A 22,459-nucleotide genomic window follows, 5' to 3' on the forward strand; every position below is an offset into this window, starting at 1 on the left:
TTGTTATTTATAGATCCCCAGACTCCGATTTCACAACATTTTTGCTAAAGCTAGAGGAGGTTCTTGGTTCACTTTATAGGAAATACAAAAAGTTAGTTATATGTGGTGACTTCAATATAAATTGTATAAGTGATTGTGCAAGGAAAAGGATGCTGGTAGACCTGCTTAATTCATATAATCTTATGCAAACCGTATTCTTTCAAACGAGAGTGCAAGGGAACAGTAGAACAACCATAGCAATATTTTTGTTCATTCGTCATTACTAGAAGGGCATTCTGTTAGCAAAATGATGCACAAATTTTAAGTCTAAAAGATTTTTGTGGCTGACTAAAGGTATAAGAATATCTTGTAGAACAAAGTGGCAATTATATCAAAGTGTTAGAAACAGTCACAAAAGTTATTAGGAAGGCAAAAAGTATGTGGTATGCAGATAGAATAGCTAAGTCTCAGGATAAAATTAAAACCATATGGTCAGTCTTAAAGGAAGTGGCTGGTCTGCAGAGACAGGTCGAGGATATAGAATCAGTGCATAGTGGGAATGTCCGTGTTACTGATAAGTTGCATATATGTACAGTATTTAATAATCACTTTCTGAATATAGCAGGTGAACTAAATAGAAACCTAGTCCCAACAGGGAATCATATAGCGCTCGTAGAAAAAAAGTGTTCCGAGACTGTTACCTGAAATGCTCCTCCATGATACTGACAAGAGGGAGATTGAGTTAATAATTAAATCACTAAAGACCAAGAACTCTCATGGATATGACGGGGTATCTAGCAGAATACTGAAGTATTGTTCCATGTATGTTAGCCCAGTACTTAGCCATATCTGTAACTTTTCCTTTAGGAGTGGTCGGTTTCCTGACCGATTAAAGTACTCGGTAGTGAAGCCACTTTATAAAAGGGGAGACAGGGATAATGTTGATAATTATAGACCTATTTCTATGCCATCGGTGTTTGCTAAAGTTATTGAGAGGGTTGTATATACAAGGTTACTGCAGCATGTAAATTCACATAATTTGCTGTCAAATGTACAGTTTGGTTTTAGAAATGGCTTAACAACTGAAAATGCTATAGTCTCTTTTCTCTGTGAGGTTTTGGACGGATTAAATAAAAGGTTGCGAACATTAGGTGTTTTCTTTGATTTAACGAAGGCTTTTGACTGTGTTGACCACAAAATATTACTGCAGAAGTTGGACCATTATGGAGTAAGGGGAGTAGCTTACAATTGGTTCGCCTCTTACTTTAAGAACAAAAAGCAGAAGGTAATTCTCCGCAATATTGAGAGTGGTAATGATGTTCAGTCCCAATTGGGCACTGTTAAATGGGGCGTTCCCCAAGGATCGGTGCTGGGGCCACTGCTGTTTCTTATTTATATAAATGATATGCCTTCTAGTATTACAGGTGATTCAAAAATATTTCTGTTTGCTGATGGCACCAGCTTGGTAGTGAAGGATCTTGTGTGTAATATTGAAACATTATCAAATAATGTAGTTCATGAAAGAAGTTCGTGGCTTGTGGAAAATAATTTGATGCTAAATCACAGTAAGACTCAGTTTTTACAGTTTCTAACTCACAATTCAACAAGAACTGATGTTTTAATCAGACAGAATGGGCATGTTATAAGCGAGACGGAACAGTTCAAGTTCCTAGGCGTACGGATAGATAGTAAGCTGTTGTGGAAAGCCCATGTTCAGGATCTTGTTCAGAAACTAAATGCCGCTTTATTTACCATTAGAACAGTATCTGAAATAAGTGACATTTCAACACAAAAAGTAGTCTACTTCGCATATTTTCATACGCTTATGTCATATGGTATTATTTTTTGGGGTAATTCTTCTGATTCAATTCAAAAAGGATATTTTTGGCTCAAAAACGGGCTGTTCGAGCTATGTGTGGTGGAAGTTCGAAAACCTCTTGTCGACCCCTATTCAATAGTCTGGGAATTTTGACATTGCCCTCACAGTATATATTTTCTTTAATGTCGTTTTTTGTTAGCAATATTAGCTTATTCCCAAGAGTTAGCAGCTTTCACTCAGTTAACACTAGGCAGAAATCAAATCTGCATGTGGAATGCACTTCCTTGACTCTTGTGCAGAAAGGAGTGCAGTATTCTGCTGCATCCATTTTCAATAAGCTACCACAAGAACTCAAAAATCTTAGCAGTAGCCCAAAACACTTTTAAGTCTAAACTGAAGAGTTTCCTCATAGCTCACTCCTTCGACTCTGTCGAGGAGCTCCTGGAAGAGCTTAAAAATTAAGCAAATTCCAGTGTTACATTCTAGATTTTCTTTATTTAAACTAACGACGTGTCGCCTGAATATGTTTCTTATATTTCATTTGATCTGTTTCTACAATCGTGTTATAATTTCATGTATTGACTCATTCCATGACCATGGAGACTTCTCCTTAATGTGGTCCCACGGAACAATAAATAAATAAATAAATAAAATAAATAAATCTAATCTAATGTTGGAATTTTCAATGACTTCAAGTAACCGGTTACCTAGGTGAAGTTCTGGGCATGGATGAACAGACCTGAGCTGGCGAAAGTACATGAGGTGAGTTTTTCTGGGAGAAAATTGATACCCAGGATTCAGGAGCCAGTGTTGTGCTTTTTACATGGCTCCACATTATGCAATGATGAATTGTAATACAGTAAAGTTCATACAAATACTGTGATTGTGAGGCAGTGGATCCAATGGGAATTAGTGTAACAGTGATTTCAGTGGCAAAAATGTTTTCCTCAAACCCAATCTCTATGGGACTGCATTTACCTATGCATATTGCCTGCTGAGGGCTGAACCTATCTGGGCCTGGAACTGCTGGAGCAATAGGAAATTCTGTAGAAAAATGGAAAACCCACTCAAATGCAGTGTAGACAGGAGGTGATAGCACCAAGTGGTGTCATATACCTCCTGCAGATCGAGGAACATGGCAATCAGGTGTTGGCGATGCACTACAGCATTGTGTACTGCAGTTTCTAGATGCATCAGTTGGGCTGTGATGGACTAGAGTATCAGAAAGACACTTTGATACTGCAAGAAACGTCCTTTGGCTACATGGCACCTACATAGTCATCAGTTGGCAATTCTTTCAAATAATTTACACAACCAGTTTGTTAAAGAAACTGGTTGATAATTAGTCACAGTTTGCAGATCTTTTCCTGATTACAGGTCAGGAATAATAATATTCTCCCAACATTGGGAGGAAAATTTCCCTTCTTGTCTAACAGAGTTAAGAAACCCAAGGATGTGTTGTATGCTATCACCACGAAGGATTTAAGCAGTTGAGTGTGGATTTTACTGGGTCACGAGGTTGCATCTCGAAAATCTTCTAAGGAACTGCGGCACTCAAATTCATTAAATGGAACACTGTATGATTCAAGGTCTGGTGCATGGAAGGGTAAGTAGTTTCATTCTACCACGTATTTATGGGTCAGGGGATCACAATGATAGTTCTGCATGTGGACACTTTGGAGGGTAAAGCAAAAATTCAGCAATGTCTGAAGGATCAGTACAGATGTTGCCATTGGAGATGGTGTCAGAAACTCATTGAAGGAGATGCCAGAACTACTGTGGCCATTTGGTAGTCACCAGTGGGCTCAATAGAAACTGGAGAGACTACTTCATGAAGACAAGCTGTTATACAACATGTCACTGGCATCATGAACGGGAGGGGCAAGCTGTCATATCATCCTACTAGACAGAAGAAATGAAATTACTATTTATTTATATTGGATGGATCAAAAATCTGTTCACCAAGTGGCAGTAGGAGAAAACATATATAAAGGTTAAGTAAAAGTGCAAGCTTTTGGAACCAGTGGCTCATCCTTCTGGCGATAGGGCTATGATATCCAATGAGCTGGAGTTCTGGGTGAATTTCTGGACTCTCCCAATTTCCTTAACTTCACTATTCCTCTACTTTTCCTTTCAGCCCTTCTGCCAGATGGAGGTGCCACTGGCTTTGAAAGCTTGCACATTTACTTAACATTTGTATATGTTTTCTCTTACTGCCATTGGGCGAATAGATTTTTTTATCTATTCAAATACATTATATTTTCAAAAATTGGGTATTTTTGTTTATTGATTCTACATGATTATGTCTAGGTTTAGTTTGTATTTCAAAGAAAGAATTATTCAAAAACAGCAAGCACAAGTGGTACTAACAACTCCAAATACCCCTTACCAATTGGCATACCTGACAAACACCATAACAGTTCTTCATACAAAAATGACTGAGTAGTATTTCCAGTCCAATATTTGGCTCACTCGTGGCCACAAATGTAGTGGAGTTCAGTTCACACCTGAGATGAAGGAAATAGTATATATCATCGACAAGAGCTCACATCCCAACATTCTTGCCTTATCTTTTTTTTTTTAATTAAAAACTGTGTTTTTGCTTGCCAGTTAGCTTTCAAAAGTAATCAACATGGTGTGTATCCCATTGGAGATGGCTTGAGAAAGAAAGAGTGATAGGAAAGTGGTCACTGTCACAGGGGTCGCTATGGACATACTTCCGGATTGATGTTGAGATGCTCAGGCTGCAGATCGTAATATCTATGGCTGAGTACATTCCGTAGGCCATCCTGGAATGTGTTGCAGCACCAGTGTTAGGTACGCACACTGCCAAATGTGCCATTACTTAACCCCTACTAGACATGCTTTTGTTGCCCCCACAGAGGACTGTGGGAACCAATGTCCCAAAGTAGGAAGAAGGGTGTTGGCAGCTGTTCCATTAGCTCCAACAGCTCACAATATGGTATGTATCTGCCTGAGGGTATTATACACTGTTACCCTAACTGACAGGTGGACAGAGATTGCCACAGCTCCTGATTTAGTGTTTAAGGGCACCTGCGCACTGGAAGTGTCCGAATGTAGGAGCGTGCAAACTCATGCAGGTTCTCTCTCGATAACAACATGCTTTTTACAGTAGGATTTGTGCTTTTAACATTGGGGAGTTGGGTTTCTGAGAACTGTGTCTCGAATTGCCGCATCCACTGCAGAGAATTGCCATGCCGATGGCAGAGAAAGTATCCATCAGTTGGTAGTGATGATAGCTCCTGGAGATGTGGGTTTGTTGGTCATCAGAGCTAATGGCTTCTCCCTTGACTGGAAAACAAGTTCTGAGATGAGGCTACGGCCAGGTGTCGGTGTGAGTCGTCATGTTATTTGCAAAGTTTGATGTCATGTCAACTGGGTGAAATTGTTCAAACTTTTTCTTAGTATTTTGATACAACAGGTGGTAAAGCAATTCTATTCCTGTATTTTCTTCTCCCTGTTGGAAACTGGACATGTTGGTAGAAGAAGAGGTGGTGTTCTGGTACACCCTCAAGCACTGTCCTTCCACACGCACCACTGGAAGATTCGCTAGTACAGAGAGAAGACATGGATACAACCTTCAGGCAACTAAGGCATCTCATAGGTGCAGGAAATTAGGGTTTTACATCATACCTATATGCCTTCACCTTCTCAGGTAAAACATTTTCATCGAAGGCTAAGATGAAAGCTCCAGAGTCTGCTCTATTATCCTTAGCTAATCTCTGAACGTGACAAGCAAAATGTACTCCAAACCACTTTAGGTTAGCATCCAGTTCTTGCTCTGTTTGTAACATTAAATCGCAATGGAAGATGATTATATATATATGACTGGTTTGCATTTAAAATTTCGCTGAAAATAAATCAATTTCCCATTTTATCTATTGCTGCAGCTTCTCCAAACTTATCAGCAGCATTTTCAACGAAAAACATAGGCTTCACTGTTACACCAAGTCTCCATTAGCTCTGAAGTTCACCTAGAACTGGGTGAACTGCGCGGGTGATAGAACATATGGGTTTTGTGCAGCAATTTTGAAGAAAAGGATCATGTACTTATAGTAGGAGCAGCAGGAAATAGCCTGGCTAGCAACGTAGAATATAGTATTGAACATGACCTGGAGAAAGTAGGAGCAGCGACAACACACGTTTGTGTGGGGTTTGTGGAGATTTTCCAGCACCATGAACAGTCCTGGGCCAACACAGCTGTCGCCCTTGTAAACAAAGAGTTTAGCAGACTGTAATGAAGCATGTGGATCATTTCCAGTTGTTATGTTTTTCCAATTTCCCACCATCTCCCAAAGTCCCACCGCCCGGCCACAGAGGAGCACAGTCCCCTCATAATTCAGTAACACCCAGGACTGCAGCAACTGAATTACATTCTCTGCCAGGGTTTTAACTACCTCTCGTCGTGCCCTGAAATGAGAAATGTCCTGCCCACTATCCTTCCCACCCCTTCCACATTGGTATTCCACCTTCCATCGAACCTACACAATATACTCGTTCGTCCTACACAACCATGCTCCCAACCCCCTACCTCATGGCTCATACCCCTGTAATAGACCTAGATGCAAGACCTGTCCCATACATCATCCTACACCTACCCACTCCAGTCTGGTCACAAACATCAAACTATCCCATCAAAGGCAGGGCTACCTGTGAAACCATTCATGTGATCTACAAGCTAAGCTGCAACCATTGTGCTGCATACTATGTGGGCTTGACAACCAATAAGCTCTCTGTCTGCATGAATCGCCACCAACAAACTGTGGCCAAGAAACAAGTTGACCACCCTGTTGCTGAGCACACTGCCAAACATGAAATATCATTCATTTCAATGACTGCTTCACAGCCTGTGCCATATGGATCCTTTCCATCAACACCAGCTTTTCTGAACTGTGCATGTGGGAACTTTCCCTGCAATACATCCTACGTTCCCGTAACCCTCCGGGCCTCAACCTTTGTTAGTCACTGTCCTCACCCATTCAACCCCTTCCCTGCTCCCATTCCAGCACTACACAGCCATCATTCCACCATCACACTCAGTCTTTTTACTTCGATCCTTTTCCGCTACCCCCGCCCAATCCCCACCTCTCCCCTACCCTCAGTCTAACCTGCAGCACTTCACTGTCTGCCACTCCTACTATCCCTCCCCCTCCCCACCACGGCCCCCCCTCCTTACAAACAACCAGTCGCCACTCTCACCATGCACTGGTGCTGCTGCTCGCAGTGTGGTTTCAGTTGCCCGAGACTGTAGTCATGTGTGTGAGTTGCGTTTTTTGTGAAGAAAGCTTTATTTGTGACAGTCATTTTGTTGTGCCTATCTGTGACTCAGCATCTACACTATATGGTGAGTGGCAACTTTCCTTTTCATAATATTATTACATTCCATCCTGGATTTTCCATTTTTTGACAACAGTAACATGTACAGTCTTTATCAAGGTAAGTGCAAAGACATCAACAAGGAACCTCTTAGCCTTGGCATGTATGGTAAAATATTTAATCAATTTTTCAATATTGGCTTTGCAAAACCATGTAATGACACCGGTCAAGGCTGTTGTCACCTTAAGATGGAAATTTCATCTGAGAAAAGTGGTCGAAAAAGAAGTAACTAGAGACAAAACTGAACTTTCATGTTCAACAGGCTAGTACTGCCTGTGAAAACCTGAAAACAGGTTAAGAATATTTGAAAACTAGTAACTGTTATGGTCACTGCTTTTGACACACAACAATGTCTTTAAGATATCTAATAATGATGCAACCATGTTTATGTCATCAGAGAAAATAGCTGGTGGGGGGCAGATGAAATTACTTCTTGTCTTAGGCAGTATACTACAGCACTGATTCCGGACAATGTACATCACCTTATTGTGCATTCAGATTCTTTCTTTGGCCAAAATGAGAACTACTCTTTGGTTAGCTTTTGGACATCGTTACAGTGTCAGGAATATTCAATGTTGTGGAACAAAGGTATCTAGTGCCTGGTCATAAGTATTTGCCCTGTGGCCATGATTTTGGGGTAACTGAGAAAAAGAAACGACAGGTATTTTTCATTTATGTTCAAGATCAGTGGATAGAATTCGTTTAAAAAAAAAGGGGGGGGGGAAGAAACCTTTCAATGTTGTAAATACGATGTGCGACATGTTTTTTTACTATAAAACCTCTCCTTGATAAGGTACAAAGATGAACAATAATTGAATCTGGGCTAAAGGTTTTATTAAATAAGATTACGTGTTTGAAAATTATGAAGGATCACCCTTTTAATTTTTCTCTAAAAGTACTTACAATAGTACTGAAAATTGTTATACTGTAGATATTAGAGGGGGAAAAAAAAAGTACCAGGTAGGCCCTTCATTCCACCAGTTCACCATACGTATTATATGACCCTCTCTGAGAATATTAATGACGATACATTTTTCCCGAGGGCATGCAGCTTTACTGTATGGTTAAATGATGATGGCGTCCTCTTGGGTAAAATAGTCCCCCATTCGGATCTCCGGGCGGGGACTACTCAGGAGGACGTCGTTATCAGGAGAAAGAAAACTGGCGTTCTACGGATCGGAGCGTGGAATGTTAAGATCCCTTAATCGGGCAGGTAGGTTAGAAAATTTAAAAAGGGAAATGGATAGGTTAAAGTTAGATATAGTGGGAATTAGTGAAGTTCGGTGGCAGGAGGAACAAGACTTTTGGTCAGGTGATTACAGGGTTATAAATACAAAATCAAATAGGGGTAATGCAGGAGTAGGTTTAATAATGAATAAAAAAATAGGCGTGTGGGTTAGCTACTACAAACAGCATAGTGAACGCATTATTGTGGACAAGATAGACACAAAGCCCATGCCTACTACAGTAATACAAGTTTATATGCCAACTAGCTCTGCAGATGATGAAGAAATAGATGAAACGTATGACGAGATAAAAGAAATTATTCAGGTAGTGAAGGGAGACGAAAATTTAATAGTCATGGGTGACTGGAATTCGTCAGTAGGAAAAGGGAGAGAAGGAAACATAGTAGGTGAATATGGATTGGGGGGAAGAAATGAAAGAGGAAGCTGCCTTGTAGAATTTTGCACAGAGCATAACTTAATCATAACTAACACTTGGTTCAAGAATCATAAAAGAAGGTTGTATACCTGGAAGAATCCTGGAGATACTAAAAGGTATCAGATAGATTACATAATGGTAAGACAGAGATTTAGGAACCAGGTTTTAAATTGTAAGACATTTCCAGGGGCAGATGTGGATTCTGACCACAATCTATTGGTTATGAACTGCAGATTGAAACTGAAGAAACTGCAAAAAGGTGGGAATTTAAGGAGATGGGACCTGGATAAACTGAAAGAACCAGAGGTTGTAGAGAGTTTCAGGGAGAGCATAAGGGAACAATTGACAGGGATGGGGGAAAGAAATACAGTAGAAGAAGAATGGGTAGCTCTGAGGGATGAAGTAGTGAAGGCAGCAGACGATCACGTAGGTAAAAAGACGAGGGCTAATAGAGAACCTTGGGTAACAGAAGAAATATTGAATTTAATTGATGAAAGGAGAAAATATAAAAATGCAGTAAATGAAGCAGGCAAAAAGGAATACAAACGTCTCAAAAATGAGACCGACAGGAAGTGCAAAATGGCTAAGCAGGGATGGCTTATCTCACTAGGGGTAAGATAAATACTGCCTACAGGAAAATTAGAGAGACCTTTGGAGAGAAGAGAACCACTTGTATGAATATCAAGAGCTCAGATGGCAACCCAGTTCTAAGCAAAGAAGGGAAGGCAGAAAGGTGGAAGGAGTATATAGAGGGTTTATACAAGGGAGATGTACTTGAGGACAATATTATGGAAATGGAAGAGGATGTAGATGAAGACGAAATGGGAGATAAGATACTGCGTGAAGAGTTTGACAGAGCACTGGAAGACCTGAGTCTAAACAAGGCCCCGGGAGTAGACAACATTCCATTAGAACTACTGATGGCCTTGGGAGAGTCAGTCATGACAAAACTCTACCATCTGGTGAGCAAGATGTATGAGACAGGCGAAATACCCTCAGACTTCAAGAAGAATATAATAATTCCAATCCCAAAGAAAGCAGGTGTTGACAGGTGTGAAAATTACCTAACTATCAGTTTAATAAGTCACAGCTGCAAAATACTAACACAAATTCTTTACAGACGAATGGACAAAACTGGTAGAAGCCGACCTCAGGAAAGATCAGTTTGGATTCCGTAGAAGTGTTGGAACACTTGAGGCAATACTAACCTTACGACTTATCTTAGAAGAAAGATTAAGAAAAGGCAAACCTACGTTTCTAGCATTTGTAGACTTAGAGAAAGCTTTTGACAATGTTAACTGGAATACTCTCTTTCAAATTCTGAAGGTGGCAGGGGTAAAATACAGGGAGCGAAAGGCTATTTACAATTTGTACAGAAACCAGATGGCAGTTATAAGAGTCGAGGGGCATGAAAGGGAAGCAGTGGTTGGGAAAGGAGTGAGACAGACTTGTAGCCTCTCCCCGATGTTATTCAATCTGTATATTGAGCAAGCAGTAAAGGAAACAAAAGAAAAATTTGGAGTAGGTATTAAAATTCATGGAGAAGTAGTAAAAACTTTGAGGTTCGCCGATGACATTGTAATTCTGTCAGAGACAGCAAAGGACTTGGAAGAGCTGTTGAACGGAATGGACAGTGTCTTGAAAGGAGGATATAAGATGAACATCAACAAAAGCAAAACGAGGATAATGGAATGTAGTCAAATTAAATCGGGTGATGCTGAGGGAATTAGATTAGGAAATGAGACACTTAAAGTAGTAAAGGAGTTTTGCTATTTAGGGAGTAAAATAACTGATGATGGTCGAAGTAGAGAGGATATAAAATGTAGACTGGCAATGGCAAGGAAATCGTTTCTGAAGAAGAGAAATTTGTTAACATCGAGTATAGATTTAAGTGTCAGGAAGTCGTTTCTGAAAGTATTTGTATGGAGTGTAGCCATGTATGGAAGTGAAACATGGACGATAACTAGTTTGGACAAGAAGAGAATAGAAGCTTTCGAAATGTGGTGCTACAGAAGAATGCTGAAGATAAGGTGGGTAGATCACGTAACTAATGAGGAGGTATTGAATAGGATTGGGGAGAAGAGAAGTTTGTGGTACAACTTGACTAGAAGAAGGGATCGTTTGGTAGGACATGTTTTGAGGCATCAAGGAATCACAAATTTAGCATTGGAGGGCAGCGTGGAGGGTAAAAATCGTAGAGGGAGACCAAGAGATGAATACACTAAGCAGATTCAGAAGGATGTAGGTTGCAGTAAGTACTGGGAGATGAAGAAGCTTGCACAGGATAGAGTAGCATGGAGAGCTGCATCAAACCAGTCTCAGGACTGAAGACCACCACAACAACAGCAACATTAATAACAATGATTATTGTTAATATTGTTGTGTTTTTTAGCAGAATAAACTCATTTAAAAAGCTAAGCCTGGTATACGATGTTAAGGCTAGAAAAATACTTTTTACTGAAGTTAATGGTAATTGGTGGTTTGGTGACGTACAAAACAAATCTTCACATAACGTAATTGTTCTTTATTAATTATTATTTTTCGTGTTACATTGCAATATAAAGGATGTGACATATCAGAAACATTAACTAATCCATCCTGTATGGACTTCTGTAAAAAAAACCACACACACACACACACACACACACACACACACACACAGACAGAGAGAGAGAGAGAGAGAGAGAGAGAGAGAGAGAGAGAGAGAGAGAGAGAGAGAGATTCAAATGGAATTAAAGTTCTTGCACTGTAATCTTGGTGCCATTATTGATAATAGCCTACTTTCAACATCCACTTTTAATCAGTTTCGATGGAGGCTCAGCTACCGAGGGCAAATTTGTACAGGTAACGGAACATCAACAATTGCTTATAACTGAAATAAAGTCTTATCTGTGCTGTAACCATTGCTGCAATTTAGAGACAGATTCACAAATAATGGGTTGCACCTGAACAGAAGCATTAAGGACAGATTAGCTGAGCATCTTGCAGAAAATGTAGGGTTGGGGCAGGGGCAGGGGGGGGGGGGGGAGGGGCAGCACAAATACACATGGTAATATTCCATGGTTTCTGCAGCCAAGGAGAGAATTTTTTATAGGTTGGAGTCAGTTTACAGACAAACAGTCTTTAAAAAATTTAGAACTGAACAGGAGCATAACATAGGTAACAGTCTCCAGAAAAGTAAAAATGGTTTGTTTCACCAGAACATTAGGGGGGCTGAACAAACAAAGTAGATGACCTTATATATGTAAAAGATGTGAAAAATTCAGAAGTAATAGATATTCTGTGTCTCTCTGAACACCAGGTAATGACAGGGATAGAAAAGTTAATTATATGGGACTATAAACTGCCATCATTTTTGTGTAGGGTGAACATGGAAAATGGAGTAGTTGCAACATATGTAAAAGTTATGCATAAATTCAAAACTATTGATACAAACAGTTTTGTGTAGATCAGAACCTAGATGTTTGTGCTTGTGGGTTTTTATTGCAGAATACTACTTTTGTAATTGTAACAGTCTACAGATCCCCTCTAGGAAACTTCCAGATACATTTGATAAATCAGACAAGAAGAAACAATACTTTATGAAGACAAAAATGATTGAAAATAGTAGTCTTCATGTATGTCAGTGGCCATAATCATACACAAACACTATCTCGGCCACACTTTACTGTTTCTTATTTTGACAACGCATTCCACCTAACTGTCATCATTGGATCAAATACTTCTAGAAGATTAACACAATGCTTGTTACCCAATAGTTGGTTGGTTGCTTTGGGGAAGGAGACCAGACAGCGAGGTCATCGGTCTCATTGGATTAGGGAAGGACGGGGAAGGAAGTCGGCCGTGCCCTTTGAAAGGAACCATCCCGGCATTTGCCTGGAGCGATTTAGAGAAATCACGGAAAACCTAAATCAGGATGGCCGGACGCGGGATTGAACCGTCATCCTCCCGAATTCGAGTCCAGTGTCTACTCACTGCGCCACCTCGCTCGGTTATTACCCAATAGTAGATACCTACATTACAATAATTTTTAAGCAATATGGACTACGAAAATAAACTGGAATCATTATTTGAGTGTTTCAATCTAAAAGCACTGGCTAATTTTCCAACTTGTGTTTACTCCAGGAGCCGGAAGCAGTAGACCAACCACAATGTAGGAAGATAGCCAAATTTAACAAATGGGATGACACTATGTGTGGCTAATGTATTTTTCTACTTGGAGGGCACTGCCAAGCAAGGGTATGAGAACAACGAGTAGTAGTACACAAGGTGGGAAGTATTCTAGGTGGAACTGCACAAGTTTTTGGTGGCACACAATGACAGAAGTGCAAGGCTGCAGATAAAGTGCAGGGAACAGTATCCCAGAGAAACTACAGCATCCTACATTCAAGGTGTCTTGGTGCTATGTAAAATAGTGGATCCTACAATGAAGGAGGAAGATAACGTTGCACATCTCATGAAGGGTGTTTCTGAGGACATGTATCAAGCCCTTCTCCTGAAGGTGGTTTCGACAGCAGACGACTTCATAAAATGGTGCCAGTATATCGAAACACTGCATCAAAAAAGAATTACACACAAGAAGTTTGAACGGCTTCCAAATGTTGTATTGATGTCTGTGATGGAGGAAGCAACTGATTTCAGAAGTGTTTTTCATCATATAGTGAGAGAGGAAGTTCAGAAGGCACTTGGATTGCACTGCGAGCAACAAACCGACACACTTCAAGAGCTCATAAAGGAGGAAGTGGAACAGACATTGAACCCAATCTCTCATCCTTCATTTCCCTTTAAAACGGTGAAAAAGTCGAGACCCATGCGGAGTTACAATCCTACAATGCCACATGAGAAACCTGCTTGGGCACCAAGGAAGACCGACACCTGGAGGATCCAGGATAACCAACCAGTGGATGAACGGGACATGTCGTGCGCTATTGTCCAGGAAGACAGGAGACCAATCTTAGCCAACGCCAACTCCGGGACGACAAAGATGAACCAGAAGATGTGGGTGCAGGACGACGTAGGTCTCCATCGCCGCTAGCTAGCAGTTGGAGAGGACGCTCACCAACACGCCGATCAAGGTCTCCATCGCCGTTTAGAAGCTCCAGCCAATCACCTACCCGCCACCACCACCTGAAAAACTATAGGGTGTGACCTTCCTTGGAGGTGAGGCTGCCAAAGAGAAAAATCCTCCGCTGTCAATCACTACAAAAATGATAGGAAACTATGGCAATATCCTCATGGCTGGCCAACCAGCCCAAGCTCTTGTTGACTCTGGAGCATCATATTGAGTCATTTCAGAGAAGTACCGTCGCCAGTTGCAGAAAACCGTGTTCGTCGACAACAAAACATCTCTGCTGAAGGTGGCTAATGGGAAATATGTAAAACTTACAGGAAGATGTACCATTCCTGTGGGTGTAAGTGGCCATACACAGCCCTTAGGATTCATCGTCTTACAAGAGTGTAGTCATGACATCATTCTCGGATGGGACTTTTTTATAGCTTCTCCGGCAATTACAGATTGTGGTCGCTCAAAGATTATGCTACATGAGATGAGATACTGTGGACAGGAAGATGCGCACCCGAGAGTGTGAAGACTGTGTGCTGGATGAAGTGATCATTCGTACAGTCAGCACTAGAAAGTTAACTGTCATGTGTCATGCCACGCATCAACCCATGGATCTTGTAGTGAAATGTAAGAGAAGCATACCACTGGAGAATAACTTGGTCATGACTTTGCCTGTCACCTTTCAATGTTTGTAGTTCAACTAAAACAAGTGCACAAGTTCTTGCTAGTGAATTTGGAAAGGAACATGAAGAATTAGAGTTTAACATACTCGAACAGTGAGGCTACTAATGGAGTTTTGCACGTTGTATTTTTCAGTCTGCCTAGTGCTTGCCTCAAAGTCTAGCCCATACAGTACACAAGCCAGACTGGATGACTCCTAGTACTGTGCAGCTGAATGCAGCTCGCATAGCCAACCCAGTCAGGTTGATTCACCTTACCAGCCTGTTCCCTCTGCTGTATTATGTGCTATATCTGTCTGCGAAGCCCTGCAGATATCCCTCCTTTATTGTCATTTCAATCAACTATGCACGGGAATTTGTCAGTGGTTAATTAATTGTATTCTTTGCAGTATTGCCAGTTTACCTACTTTTTACCTCTAGCAAGATGCGCAATAGTGCTGGAATTCAATATAGTGTTGGCCCACACTTAGACTTGATGACAGCTTCCACTTTCGCGTGCATATGTTCAATGAGGTGATGGAAAGTTTCTTGGGGAATGGCAGCCCATTCTTCATGGAGTGCTGCACTGAGGAGAGGTATCGATGTCAGTCAATGAGGCCTGGCAAGAAGTTGGTGTTCCAAAACATCCCAAAGGTGTTCTACAGGATTCATCTCGAGACTCTGTGCACGCCAGTCCATTAGAGGGCTGTTATTGTCGTGTAACCACTCCATCACAAAAAATGGTTCAAATGGCTCTGAGCACTATGGGACTTAACATCTGAGGTCACCAGTCCCCTAGACTTAGAACTACTTAAACCTAACTAACCTAAGGACATCACTCACATCCATGCCCCAGGCAGGATTCGAACCTGCGACTGTAGCAGTCACGCGGTTCTGGACTGAAGTGCCTAGAACCGCTCGGGCACCGTGGCCAGCCCACTCCATCACAGGATGTGTATTATGAACAGGTGCTCGATCATGTTGAAAGATGTAGTAGTCATCCCCGAATTCCTTTTTAACAGTGGGAAGCAAGAAGGTGCTTTGAACATCAATGTAGACCTGTGCTGTGATAGCGCCATGCAAAACAACAAGGGGTGCAAGCCCCATCCATGAAAAACATAACTACACCAAACACCACCACCTCCGAATTTTACTGTTGGCACTACACATGTTAGCAGATGATGTTCACCGGGCATTCGCCATACCCACACCCTGCCATCAGATCGCCACATTGTGTACCTTCAGTTGTCACTCCACACAACATTTTTCCACTGTTCAGTCATCCAATGTTTACGCTCCTTACACCAAGCAAGGTGTCATTTGGCATTTACCGGCGTGATATGTGGCTTACGAGCAGACGCTTGACCATGAAATCCAAGTTCTCACACCTCCCATCTAATGTTCGTAGTACTTGCTGTGGATCCTCACAAGTTTGGAATTCCTGTGTGATGGTCTGGATAGATGTCTGCCTATTGCACATTACGACCCTCTTCAACTATCGGCAGTCCCTGTAGGTCAACAGACGAGGTCGGCGTACACGCTTTTGTGCTGTACGTGTTCCTTCATGTTTCCAATTCATTAACACATCAGAAACAGTGGACCTAGGGATATTTAGGAGTGTGGGAATCTCACGTACAGACATACGACACAAATGACACCCAATCACCTGACAACGCTCGAAGTCCGTGAGTTCCGCGGAGCACCCCATTCTGCTCTCTCACGAGGTCTAATGACTACTAACTAAGGTCGCTGATATGGAGTAACTGGCAGTAGGTGGCAGCACAATGCACTTAATATGAAAAACTTGTGTTTTTGGGGGGGGGGGGGGGTATCCGGACACTTTTGATCACATAGTGTAGGTGTATCTTTATCATGAAAAGAGTGTATGCGATGCCAATAACAATCACAACAGCTTTACTCTTCACAGGTTCTTCTAATTATACTTCTAAATACTGTAGTCACTGGAGATGGAACACTCTTGGTTTAGACAAGAAAGGGGAATAAACTGGCCATGTCCTTTTCACAGGAAACATCCTGTAATTTAGCTTAAGTCATTTAAGAAAACCTTAAATATCTTATATAAGGTTGGCTAGATGGATATGAGAACACCACTTTTCCTGAATGCAAGTCAAGTGAGCTAACCACTGCGAAACTCAAGCTAAAGTTATATTTGGACAGGAGAACTTGAAGAATAAAAATCTTCAGGCATATAAAGTGATAAATTTGTGAATAATTACATAATACAAGACTAACTGGATAATTAAAAAAGTCTACTCACCAAGCGGTGGCAGAACAAGGACTGGAGAGGTCTAAGAAAAGGGGTAGATTTCGGGAAAGTCACCCTGAACCACTGGTCAGGGGAATTACTGCACGGGATGAGAAATGTTGTTATAATACAACACTCGATTCAATAACATTTGAGAATCATAAATATGCACTTACCACAGGTTAAGCAGGAGATGTACTGCCTGAATGAAAGTATCTGTGTACTCTGATACAATTTTCTTGTCGCCGCACTCCTGCCAATCATCTGCATACTGGAAGATAAATAGAACATTGTTAGAACAAAAATGAAATAAACGAATTAAAATATGAATGAAGGACATAGATGATGACAAACTAATTCAGTTTTTTAGACCAGGAAGGGGACACTAACTGTAGTTATCACTGAACACTGGTAATCACGCACCTAATAAATTAAAATTATGCAAGAATAATCTCAACTCCATTGTAACTAAAGACGGGAACTTCAACAAACCAATACTGAATCACAGCATAACTTCTTTTCTAATTGTAAACAGTTTTGTACTCCAGTTCATAAATAAGGCAGTGGTTTATGTATACATACTTTCAGGCTCCAAAAACATTGTCAATTATAGGAATTAAAGTTCTGTCAAGATCTATACTTCCAAACGAACTGCACCTACTTTCTTGTTTCGGCAAAGCATAAATACAACTACAACAGGTAGTAAGTTCAGAGAGTACCTAGTAGTGAGTTGGTCATTTTTCCATCATATGAAATGTTTAATCACTTTCAAGTCTACCACAGACTTCATAAACTCTATGATTAATGGAAAAATAATATTGTGCCTCTGTGAAGTAAGTAACTGATGGCAAATAAACAGACACCAAAATATCCAGATCTGAGCAAGTCAACAAAATCTGAGACTGCGCAAAAAAAAAAAAGAGGTATTTTTCAATTTGTCATTAAAACCAAGTATTCTGACTTCTTTAAGAAGTCACACTACTTCCTTTTAGTGCCACATTGAAACTTACCCCTTTTCTACACAGTCTCCATTTACTGCATGCCCGCACACACGCACAGAGAGTGTGAGTCAGAGTGTTAGAGAGAGAGAGACAGAGAGAGAGAGAGAGAGAGAGAGAGAGAGAGAGAGAGAACCTGCTTACAATTCCATACCACAGTGGAACGTGTCATCTGTGGGTAATTATTTTAAGTGTATATATTGATCTTTGGTCTACCAACCTAGCTTTGCTAATGTTATGTTTTCTCTTTGTTTACCTTTTTGGCAATTCCGTTGTCAAGGTATATTTCCATAACAGTCCTAACAAAATCAATTTATCTGATTATATATGTGTTACTGAATTATTATAAATTGCATGATAGAAGTATCATATAAATCAGCAACCCTTGGAACACAAAAGGAACACAGTCAACGAAGAAAGTCAATTACATTGCATCACGACTTCAAAGGAGTTCAAATGGAAAGAGTTCTTATGCCTACAAGATGATCTGCAAAGCAGGTTAGTGACCTCCAAAGTCTAACTGCAACACACAACTTTACGTTATTCCAGCAAACAGACAACAAATATGCTGCAAGTGAAAGTATAAGTTCTGAAATTCCTATCCAAGGAATCAATACTGCGGTTTGCTATGTGGGACTTGGCACTCATGCAAAAAGGTGTTCCTAGTGATCACAGAAAATTTGCAGTGGCGGTTTCCAGATTTGATGCCTGAGCAGTCCAATGGTTTTGGTCATGACAATATTATGAAAAGTATAGTTGCTACTTACCATACAGTGGAGATGATGAGTCACAGATAGGCACAAAAAAAAATGCTGTCACAAAATAAGCCTTCAGCCAACCGACCTGGGTTCAGCTGCCAGCAACTGGTCATGTGTGTGCGAGTTGCATTTGCATGAGTATGTGTGTACGTCTTCGCCTATTCTTCACAAAGGCCTTGTTGGCTGAAAGCTTATTCTGTGACAGTCTTTTTGTTGTGCCTATTTGCGACTCAGCATCTCCACAACTTTCCCTTTCATAATATTAGACACACTTCAGTACCAGTTATTGGCAGTAAGCAAGTGGACCCGCATCAAGTAAAGTAAAGAAGATAATCATTCATTCTGCTGGCAGAATCAAACGGATCGCCAAAAGGCACAAAGAAAATTGTCCCATGTGAGTAAGTGTATTGATGGTCATTACACTTGCCAGTGTTGCAAAAGGACATCAGGGATTGCAATGAGTATGACCAGTTTTCCTCGTGTCTGCTGTCTGGTCACAACACTGGAAGTCAGCTTGGGTGGTGACTGTGTTTTAGCCTTGGACCACATTTGTGTTGAGGTTCAAGCTGTACTGGTTATGTGGAACTGTTTCTCAGAAAGGAAGACAGTCCAGCATTATTAATGTTAGTCTACATCTATTATGAATGTGGAATGGGTACCGCCAAGCAAAACTGCATGGTGAGAAATTTATGAACTTTACATCTAGAGTTGGAGGTGGTTAGTGAAGATGATTTATAATGCTTCTCGAAGACAGACATTTATAGCCACCGTCACCAGAATAATAGTTGACTGAGCTCAAATATTGAGCTGAAAAGTTTGCAACGTAAGAAACTGCAATTGGGCTATTCTAACAGTATATTATTCTCTGTACTGAGCTGATAGTATTAACTGATATTTTCTAGGTAGTTGACTGATTTTAAGAGTTATGTGCTAGATGCATGTTCTTGCCCGGCCCTTTTTTTTAAAAAAAATACTGTTAGAGGTTGTAGATTTCAAGGCTGTGCCTAATTGTGTATTCTACTTGTTGCAGTGCTGATCACTGTTGTCTGGCTTTATAATTACTGTTGTTTTGAGGGCCTTATTGGCCAGTTATCAAAGTCCCGGTCAATTTGATGTTACCACAGTGAACAAGCTCGTGAAAGGCTGTCGGCTGAGATCCATGTATTTGTTTTTGCATAGTGTCTGTAACAATGGAAAAGCAGTTTATGGTGACTGGGTTCTGAATTTTCTCTCTCTCTCTCTCTCTCTCTCAAGGAGGAAGGGAAAGATTTATTTGTCTTTACCCAGTTAAGACATTTTAGATGCACCTCGTTGCAAGTGGCTATTTCACCCTGCTGTTGGGTATCTCTGATGTGTTTCCTTTTAAAAATCGCAAGTGATTTCTTTTCTGTAATTCTTTGTTAGTTTCTTAACGTAATTCTTTAATGCAGTAATTCACCTGTGCAAACTGTGGTAATTGTGAATTTAACTGAAGCTGTATAGTTATACAGACTGCTGTAATTTCTTATTTGTTTCATAGCCTTCAAAATTATCAGTCATTGCTTTTTTTTTAAATTAATTTTCATAACTGTTTTAAATTTTATAAATACTGGTGTTTCTTGATTATATTTTTTTCTGAGTCTTTTAAAACATTATCAATAACATCTGGCACATAATTTATCCCTGGCAGTTTCCACTCCAACTCTCTTCCCCCCTCCTTATCTATGCTGCTATTTTAACTCCAAGAACGTTCAGAAACCAGTCACCATAAATTGCTTTTACCTTGTTATAGAAAATACCTAAAAACTTCTGCGAGATTTAGATACTAGCCAATAGCCTTAAAACAGCTTATTTGCTCTGGTAACATCAAATTGACAGGGACTACAATGGCCGGTCAGTAATGCCCTCGAAACCACAGTAATTACAAAGCCAGACAACAGTGACCAGTATTGCAACAAATAAATCACACAATTAGATAGCCTTAAAATCTACAATCTTAAACACCATATAATTAAAAAAAAGGAAAACAAACAAACAAGTCAGGGCATGCACATGCGTCTAGCCAGCACATAAAACACTTAAATCAATCAAACACACGGAGAATATCAAAGAATACTATCAATTTGGTAAAGAGAATAATGGTACTGTCAGGCTCAATCAATTGCAGTTTCTACCACTGCTAACTTATCAGCCCGCTGTTTGAGCTCGGTCAACTGTTATTCCAATAACGGCAGCTATACGTGTCCATCATGGTGTACCATTATAAATCAATCAGCCTAACTAACCATCTCTGACAATACCGAAGGTGTATAGGTCACAAATTGCTTCACCATGCAGTTTTTCTCGGCAGTATCCATTCCACATTAGTAACAGATGTAGACCAAGATTAACAACACACAGTTGCCTACCTTTCTGAGAAACAACTCAACATAACCGGCACAGCTTGAACTTCCACACAAGTGTGGATCCAAGGCCAACATGCGGCCTCACGAACTCACTGCCAAGCTATCTTCTGGTGCTGTGATCAACCACCAAGCATGAAGAAAAGTGGTTATACTTGTTGCAATCCCAGACTTCCCTTTGCAAAACTGGCAGAGCTGCCTAAATCACCTTCACTGTCAATACCCCCTCTCAGCAGACTAGAGAAGTTGCACATCTTACTCGGCAAATGCCACACGCTCCACAAATGCACCCAGTCATAAATGAAGGAGCCATCATTAGCCCAGGGAGTATCATCTACGATATAAGCATACTTAACGATGACATGGCACTCAAAACTGGTCCAGTTATCAGCCATAAATAGACCATGACCCCACACGCCAAATCAAGCATTTTTTTTTTTACATTATTGCACTGCCTGTATGCTGTAGGCAGGCAAGCAATCGTTGGTACTTTATAATCGACTAGGGTTCAGATGTAAGTACGCTGTTATACAAACAGAAAAACACTGCACCGGTGGGTTCACTTTTCCACTTACTACAGCCAAAAGCTGAGTGGCACGCTCACAGGCGATGTTAAGGACAGATGCAGTGTGCCCACTGTTACAACTGGCATACTCTGAATCTTTCTAAATTATCAAATGCGATGAACATATGGTGCAAATAATTTGTAACAGCAAAGACTAATGGTATCACAGGAAAGGGTAAAACCAACATATTCACTTACATTAAACACCCCTTCACACCAGCAGGAAACCTGGGACTCTAAATCAATGACACCAAACCCAACTAACAAGGGAACCTCCCCATCGCACCCCCCACAGATTTAGTTATAAATTGACACAGTGGATAGGCCTTGAAAAACTGAACACAGATCAATCGAGAAAACAGGAAGAAGTTGTGTGGAACTATGAAAAAATAAACAAAATATACAAACTGAGTAGTCCATGTGCAAGATAGGCAACACAAAGGACAATGTTAGCTGATGAGTGCCGTGGTCTCGTGGTTAGAGTGAGCAACTGCGGAACGAAAGGTCCTTGGTTCGAGTCCTCCCTCGAGTGAAAATTTTACTTTTTTTATTTTCGCAAAGTTACGATCTGTCCGTTCATTCATTGACGTCTCTGTTCACTGTAATAAGTTTAGTGTCTGTGTTTTGCGACCGCACCGCAAAACCGTGCGATTAGTAGACGAAAGGACGTGCCTCTCCAATAGGAACCGAAAACATTTGATCGCAAGGTCATAGGTCAACCGATTCCTCCACAGGAAAACACGTCTGATATATTCTTTATGACACTGGTGACGGCATGTGCGTCACATGACAGGAATATGTTGTCGACCCACCTAACTTGCACACTTGGCGAATGGGTAAAAAGATTCTTCTACCTTGCCTGATTTAGGTTTTCTTGTGGATGTGATAATCACTCCAAAAAAAAGTGATGAAA

At 40.7% G+C, this 22,459-nt stretch overlaps 1 protein-coding gene across 1 annotated transcript in view; it reads right to left on the reverse strand.

The window, feature by feature from the left end:
* The window catches only part of LOC126253099 (HEAT repeat-containing protein 3), a 329,591-nt gene that overhangs the window by 137,697 nt on the left and 169,435 nt on the right, over positions 1-22,459 (reverse strand). The window contains exon 4 of the mRNA XM_049954206.1: positions 17,021-17,115. Within this exon, the coding sequence (XP_049810163.1) occupies positions 17,021-17,115 (95 nt within the window). The remainder of the gene's footprint in view (positions 1-17,020; positions 17,116-22,459) is intronic.

Source organism: Schistocerca nitens, chromosome 4 (genome assembly GCF_023898315.1).
Source record: "Schistocerca nitens isolate TAMUIC-IGC-003100 chromosome 4, iqSchNite1.1, whole genome shotgun sequence".
Classification (NCBI taxonomy): Eukaryota; Metazoa; Arthropoda; class Insecta; order Orthoptera; family Acrididae; genus Schistocerca; species Schistocerca nitens.